General features: G+C 40.1%; 1 protein-coding gene across 1 annotated transcript; it reads left to right on the top strand.

The window, feature by feature from the left end:
* Positions 1-1,447: 1,447 nt before the first annotated feature.
* On the top strand, positions 1,448-2,165 carry LOC113927191 (ubiquitin-conjugating enzyme E2 D3-like). The gene has a single exon (XM_035728594.1). It carries the CDS (start codon positions 1,672-1,674, stop codon positions 2,113-2,115), a length of 444 nt encoding a protein of 147 aa, XP_035584487.1. The 5' UTR covers positions 1,448-1,671; the 3' UTR covers positions 2,116-2,165.
* The last annotated feature ends 6,006 nt before the right edge of the window (positions 2,166-8,171 follow it).

The raw sequence follows: 8,171 nt of genomic DNA, 5'->3' as shown, positions 1-8,171 counted from the left end.
GATAGGAGGCTCCTGTCTAGCAGGATGCTGTGCACCAGTGATTCGGCCAGCCTATTTAAATCCTCTCACTTAAGGAGTGATGTGCCCGAGGGAGATGCATGCAAAGGAGACCGGCAGTTGGGTCAGTGGAAGCAAAAAAATACTCTTTAAAAAGGCAGTAGAAGGAATCAAGAGGCGCAGCAAGCCAGGAGGCTGTGAGGCTTTAAATAAAGAGAGACCACCCCATACTGAGAGAATAGTCAGCAGTTGTAGAAGAAGATCAGAAACACGGAACTGTGGACTCATTGCAATGGCCAAGTGTGGAATTGGAGCGGAGGATATCAGTTCTGATGAGAGCGTCTATTGGCTCCTGTCGACTCCTAAACAGACTTTCAGGCTCTACAATCTCTGGTTACAAGGCTCTAGAGAAGGTTTCCTGTATCCTTCACTTCCCTGTGATTCTTTACAATAGTCGTCCGTTATTTGAGGCAACCTGAGTGGGTCTTTGCTTCTTGCCATCTTGAAAAGAGTCTGATTAATAATTCTGATATTACTGCCTGATCGCATCTTTTGAAATTTTGTACTCGCCTATCCCTTAGCATTTGCTCCCACAGGTGATTGATACCATACGTGGATTTTACTTGTCGAACTGTCAGAGGCAAATTTATTTCCAGATTCTCAGGGGACACCTAAAAGGTGCCCTGGTGTCCTGACTCATATAAAGGCAGACCAGTCAAGAAGCTGTGTCTTCCCTTACAAACTTCTCATTCTGCTTATAAGCTGAACTGCCAAATCACAGAGCATTTCTACCATCACCTTAATTGGTAGGACTGCAGTCTTGTTCTTTAAAGTACAGTGGCAAGGCAATTTTCTATTAATCAAGACCATAACTTCAAGAAGTGACCTGCGCTTGGAATAATAAAACCTTGCTTTAATCATTAGTCATTTGCAGGCAAATTGAGCAGAGACTGATTCCGGCTGCCTCTTCTAACCAAGATGTAGTAGTTGTTTATCCTTTAAATTTAAGACCTCATTACCAGATCATTCATGCATGCAGTTTTGTAGCAACAAAAGAGCCCTTAAGCATCATCAAAATCTTAACCATACCAGTGGCATGAGAAGGTGCCTGTAGCCTTCTTTTCCACTGAATCTAATGCGCAAATTTCAAAGAGAAAAAACAAAATGCATCACAAAGGGGAATCTGAAAGAACCATCAAACATTCTGTAATCAGATGGATAAATTGAGATGAGTCATGATTTTCATTGATCTAATTTTTCATCACAACAGAAAATAGAACAAAGCAAGATTATAGCTGTTATCGCCTCATCATATTTGCCTCTAGCACAAGCTCCCTCCCCTTTTCTGTGTCTTACTCGCCATCAGGCCATGGGTTGCCTAGCCCTTTACATGCTGGGCTTAGTAGAGTTCCAAGTTGAAGTCAGGGTCTAAAATGTGAGAGCTGCGGTGTCGTGCGCGTGAGCCCCGTAGGGCCGGCGAGGCGCCAGCTGCCGCGCGGGGAGGAGGCCGAGGCCGCAGCTTGAGGGAGGCCCCGGCCCCTCTGCGCCTGTGTCTGGCAGAGCTGGTGTGAGACGAAGAGACAATCCTTCCCTGCCGCCCAGATAATCAAGAGTTTTGGCCGGACCTTTGAGCACACACCGAGAGAGTGAGGAGCCAGACGAAAAGCACAGACTATGGCGCTGAAACGGATTAATAAGGAACTTAGTGATTTGGCCTGTGACCCTCCAGCACAATGTTCTGCAGGTCCAGTTGGGGACGATATGTTTCATTGGCAAGCCACAATTATGGGACCTAATGACAGCCCATATCAAGGCGGTGTATTCTTTTTGACAATTCATTTTCCTACAGACTACCCCTTCAAACCACCTAAGGTTGCATTTACAACAAGAATTTATCATCCAAATATTAACAGTAATGGCAGCATTTGTCTCGATATTCTGAGATCACAGTGGTCTCCTGCTTTAACTATTTCTAAAGTTCTTTTATCCATTTGTTCACTGCTATGTGATCCAAACCCAGATGACCCCCTAGTGCCAGAGATTGCACGGATCTATAAAACAGACAGAGATAAGTACAACAGAATATCTCGGGAATGGACTCAGAAGTATGCCATGTGATGCAACCTTAAAGTCAGAATAACCTGCATTATAGCTGGAATAAACTTTAAATTACTGTTAAAAAAAAAAATGTGAGAGCTGCAAAGGTACTGGGAAAGCGGGAATCAGCCCAAGGAAGAAAAACAAAAAGACATGGGAGGCTTTGGGTAGAATCTGGGCAGAAGAGTATTTGATGGCAATAGCTCAGAGCTGCAGAATTCCTTGCCCCAAGTTGACTTTCTGGCCACAACTCTGGAACATTCTAGTTGCTCTGAGTAATTTGGCCAATTGGCTGTAGAGCTTTCCCAGGCTGCAGGGCTCTGTCCAGGTGAGGGCTCCCTGTACTTCCTTGCATCAGAGGAAGGAGCACTGATACGCATTGTTTGCTGTGTGGCTTGGTGTTAGCAGCTTTCCTTGACAAAGGGGAAGAGGTGTTCATTTGCCATCATTCATCCTAGTTCACTGAAGTTTAGGGGAAACGGGGTAGTTCACTAGGAATGTCTTATGAAATGGAACACAGTCCTATATAAGCAGACAAAGAGACTTAAATTCACTAATCCATACGGGATTCAGTGAATTACTGATTCCTTTGAGCAAGAAATATTGTGAATTTAGAAATACAGGAAAACAGCAATAAGGTTTCGAAAGTACGTGTATAATAGAAAAGTGGTTACCTTTCTGTTGTAAGTAGCATTTCCAAATGAAGACAGTATCTTGCTAGGATAATTGGACTTCCATGAGTAAGGAAGATAGCCAAAAATAAAATCAGAGCATTGAAAGACATCCAAAGCATGTCATGTCTTAGCTGTCTTTGTTCTTCCTGCTCTCATAGATAATAATAAAAAGTCTGAGAAAGGAGTGCTTATTGCGGTGTATTTCAGAGTAGTCTCCATTCTGTAGGGAATTCTGCTTCTGCCTGGGTATCTGAATGACAGTCAACATTTACTCCGGCAAAATTTTTTTCCCTAGAGTTTTAAATTAAATTTCTATGATGCTCTCTCTTCATACCCCAAACCTCTCTGACTAGAGGATAAGAGTCCTTGCTGGTGATTATTTCCCATCACTATCATCGTCATAGAAACAAATGATAATGCTGGAAACCCAAGGACTCTAACAAACTCCTGAACAGATCTTAGCAGAGAGGACCAGTGTCACTAAATCTCATTTAAGCCCAAGGTTCCCTGGGTGTGTATATTTCCAAGTTATGAGCTATGTGAGCAACAAACTGTGAAAACTGAAAATATGTGAACAGGATTTCACGTTGAGGTGAACAGAGACAATGTGATACTTCTTAATGATCTGCATAAGAATTGTGGAGTGTTGTATTTTACGTAGAAAAGGTAAGCCAGCCCCACCGATGAAAATATGTCTTATATGAATGGCCAGACTGAGCATTTTGGAGATTAAACTGGGGAAAAGAAAAGCAGTCAGGGTGGGAAAGATGTGGTCTGTAGGGTTGGTGGGTTTGGGAAAAGGGTCTAAGGTGAGCTCTCCTCACTGCAGGAGGGAACCCTCCAGCAGAGGATTAGGGCATGGAGGTGCTGGTTAAATTCTCTCTCGTCCAGAATGGCTGCTCAGGGCTGATATTTGATATTTGGTGGTGAACAAAACCGGTCGTTGGGATTTCCCAGGACACTAAGGCTATTGGTACCCCCATTATATTCTTTAGGAAGAAAAAAAAAAACAGAAAATAGATATGTGGTTTGATGACGCATTAGTGGCTTAGGTTGTAGGCTATGCCTCTCCATGATAAATGAATCAGGAGAAGTCTATCTATGGGAGAGTTTTAATCCTCATAAGCTGTTTCATGTGTCTATAGGATGGGGGCCATCCAAGGTAGCAAGACACCATCATGACTGTTTTCAGCTCCAAGTCATAATATTTGTAATTCCATTGGAGCTGTGACCCACACAGTCCCTGTCAGAACCCAAAGTGCATGGAATTTATGCAAGTTCTCAGAGACATTTCCTGAAAGTCCCTGCTTCTCTCCCACCTACTTCCCTCAAAATTCCAGTTCATCTTGTACCAATCTCTTTCAAACAACCTCAGCTCCCCTACAGCTTCCTCTCCTGTTGAACTTGTTACTACCCCATCCCTGTCTCATGATTCTGCGTCGTCAAGCCCCAGTTACCCTGTAGAAAGAGTCTTTCTTCGGGGAAGAAGGTCAGGGAGAGGTCTTCTTAGTTCTCAGGGGAACAAGAAAGAGAGGGGAAGAGAAAGATAATTTTGGAAATGTCCTGCAGAGGAAATGAGTTCATATGCTCATATGTCCTCATGTATTCAAACTCCAAAAGGTACAAAAGTGAACACCGTGGAAAATCTCCTCCTTTCTCTGTCAGCCTGCCCCCTCCCCAGGCTCTCTCTCTTGTGTGGATGCAGCCAACGCTAACCGTTTCCATTGTCTCCTTTCAGAGCTATGTCGTGCAGATACAGATGAACATATGTTCTCTCCTCCACTTTTACCCAAGTGGTAGCATTCTGCACATCCTGTTCTGCACCTTGTTCTTTCTCCCTCCATTTAACTTGGAGATGATCTCCTACCTGCACCACGAAGGGTTTCTCATTTGGGTGAGAGGACAAGATTCAAAAGTATATATTGTGTAAGAGAGGCCCAGGAAGTGACACCAGTCCTTTTCTTACCTGAGTTTGGAGTTCATATTTTTTTAAATGTTTTATTTATTTATTCATGAGAGTCAGAGAGAGAGAGAGAGAGAGAGAGCGGCAGAGGCAGAGGGAGAAGCAGGCTCCCCGCCTAGCAGGGAGCCCGATGTGGGACTCGATCCCAGGACCCCGGGATCATGACCTGAGCCGAAGGCAGACGCTTAACCGTCTGAGCCACCCGGGTGCCCTGGAGTTCATATGTTTCTTAAAGATTTTATTTATTTATTTGACAGAGAGAGACACAGCAAGAGAGGGAACACAAGCAGGGGGAGTGGGAGAGGGAGAAGCAGGTTTCCCCACAGAGCAGGGAGCCCGATACTTTTTTGAGAAATTAAGACAAAGCACAAAGCAGATGGAGAGCAAAATATGTTTATTACTGATAAACTGATATTAGACAATGCAGCTCAGAGGCACAACAACAATTTCTTAATACCGAACCCCCATATTAGACAGACTTACTGTCCAGTCATAGGCAGCTCAGAGAGCCACAGGCCTCTCTCCACGGCTCCCTCCCTGAAAGGCTCATGACCCCCTGAAGCAAATCTGAATGTGGAGCAGGCAGATCCCAAAAGGAAAGACGGACAGGCTAAGTTACACTGGCCCAGTCTCTCTCTCAGACTCACTATCTAGGCAACTCACTTCAGTTAATGATGCAACAAGAAATTAGAATGTTTAGGAAAAACTCTTTTTGATGGAAACCAAAAAAATGTGGCAGGAACATTCTCCCACAAACCAAACATTAGGAATGAACAGTAATTGATTTAACTAGTCTCCTACTGAGAAACACCAAAGATGCTTCCAAACTTTTCTTATTAACTAAATGTAACGAATATGAATCTTCAATCTTCTGCTCTTAGGAAAAAATGTAATGAATATGAATATTTGAAAATGAATAACATTGTACATATAAAGTTTCGCACATATGGGTTTATATCAGAAGGATGAATTCCTAGAGAAAATGAGTATGTGCTTTAAAATTTTTGTGAGATATTATCAAGTTGCCCTATATGGGCAGTATATCAATCCACTCAGAAATGTGTGAGGGATTGATATAACACCCTTTTCTCCACATTTTCAACATGATGAATGAATAAGACTTTTTAATTTTTGCCAGTCTAATACATAAAACGTGTATCTTTATGATGTTATTTTTTCTTTTATTATGTCTATTTAAATATCTTTTCTTATAGTTAAGAGGTATTTTAAATTTTTTCATGTTAACAATCTCTTTATATCCTGTGCCCATTTTTTATTGGATGGTTGTGGGTTTGCTGTTTTTTTTTTTTTTAAGAGACTTTATTTTTTACAGCACTTTGAGATTCACAGCAAAATTGCTCAGAAGGAAAAAGAAATTGAGCAGAAGGCACAGAGATTTCCATTCACCCTCTACCCCCATACATACATAGCCTCCCCATTATCAGCATTCTGTCATGGGGTGTTTTATATATTCATTTGTAGACATTCTTCATAGTTTAGAAAATTTTTGATTATGATACAAATTGCAATTTTTTCCCAGGTTTTGGTGTTCTTTTGACATTGCTTATCGTGTTTTGCCATGTTTAATTTATTTTTAACATAGTCTATTTATCACACTTTTTATTATGTCTTCTGAGTTTTGTATTATTCTTAGAAAACTTGCCTACTCAGATTATTAAACTACCCCCCATTTCTTCAATTACTTTTATGGTTTCATTTTTTTACTTATATTAAAATCTTTGAACAATTTGAATGCAAAGGAAAGAATCCAACTTAGTTTTGTTTTTTTTCCTATAGGAGATGGCTACCTGATATCATTTTTTTTAATAAATCCACTTTTTCTTCACTACTTTGAAATTCTAATAATTATGAATCCTAGATTAACTGGGTGAGATAAATGGATGTGATTAAAATGTATAGATAAAGACCCCAAACCAGAAATCATCTATTTGAAAATGTTACGCATGATTGTTCCTCTTATGAAAACTTTTGAAATAAAGACATTTATCTAGATTCAAATTCTTACTATTCCATTTACTAGTTGTGCAACGCTAAGTGAGTGAACATTTCTGAGAATATGGCTTTGGGTTTGTTGTGAGGATTATATGAGAAAATATATAAAATTCGGTAAAATATAGCTGTGGTTAATATTAATTTATTGTTTAAATCTTATTAGTAAGTCCTGCCTTAGCTCATCCTTCCACTCTCTGCCTTGCAGTAGCCATCTGGTTGATGGATGACAATGCCACCATTCCTCTTTTGCTTATGAGACCCCAAAGGAGTGGCCAAAAGCTTCAGAAAACTTTTCCATGGAAATGTTGAAGCAAGGTAGGTTTGTTCCAGATTTCCTTGGGGGGCATATTTATGTAATTGATGTGGCTGAGCTTATATATAGTTTATAGAAACTATGTTTAGCACTGTTATTTATGATACAAACTCAGGAATAGAGTCTCAATTTTTGTAGAAGTAAATAGAAAGATGTTCTTGGTTGCCTATGAAATACACTGAGGTCTTCTGGAATTAGGGGTAGGATCGTGGAAGACCTACAGCAGAACAGGTAGGGTATTAGTGTTCTTCCAGCCACTTCTCAAATACGACTAGAAGAAAAGTTGATTTTCAGTCTTGTTTTCAAAGAGGCTCTTCAATTCAACTACCCCAAATATATTTGCCATATTTTCAAATATATCCAGAACAATAAGCTTGCCAAGTTTCCTAGTAACAAATTCTACAAAGTAACAATGATCAGAATGTATTCTTTTGGAAATCACAAGCTTTCTTGTTGCTGCTTTAGTTTTTCTTTGTTCTTTGTGGAAGTGAAAAATAGCTGATCATCATCTGTTGATTCATATTCCAGAAAGCAATTATCAACTATATCTCGGCCTCTACTTATATCATGAAAATACCAGTTCCTTTAATGTTCCCCCAAATGTTCATTGAAGATTATACAGCGAGGGAAGACCAAGGGAATTACAACCAATTATGATAATAAGACAAGAGGTAGATTAATCACAGCAAAATAAAAATGAGTATTAGTAGTAGATGAGTGCACTTTGTAAAGAATTCAATGTTCAGAATTGTTAATTATTCTGAGAAACTGACTCTTGACAAAATACAGCATTTGTAGTTAATACCAGGAGATGTTGCATGGTAATTATGTAATATAATGCGGTGTACTGTGGATTTAAGTGTTTGGAGATGTATATTAATGATGAAAAGCTAAATATGTGTTTTGCTATCTTGATGCTTCTTATCCATTTTCCACTGAAAGTAATTCAGTGTTATTGGAAGAGTGACTCAGGTCAAATCACAAAATCATAGGAATTTTCATACTGCAATAGATGTAATAGATCATCCTGTTCCAGCTGCCTGGCTTTACAGATGAGGAAACTAAAACTCACAGATGGAGCGGAATTTGCCCAAGTCGGTTGGTGCATTGATGG

Source organism: Zalophus californianus, chromosome 7, assembly GCF_009762305.2.
Source record: "Zalophus californianus isolate mZalCal1 chromosome 7, mZalCal1.pri.v2, whole genome shotgun sequence".
NCBI classification, from domain to species: Eukaryota; Metazoa; Chordata; class Mammalia; order Carnivora; family Otariidae; genus Zalophus; species Zalophus californianus.
The sequence above is the reverse complement of the archived record's forward strand: the minus strand, read 5'-3'. Positions and strand labels throughout refer to the sequence as shown.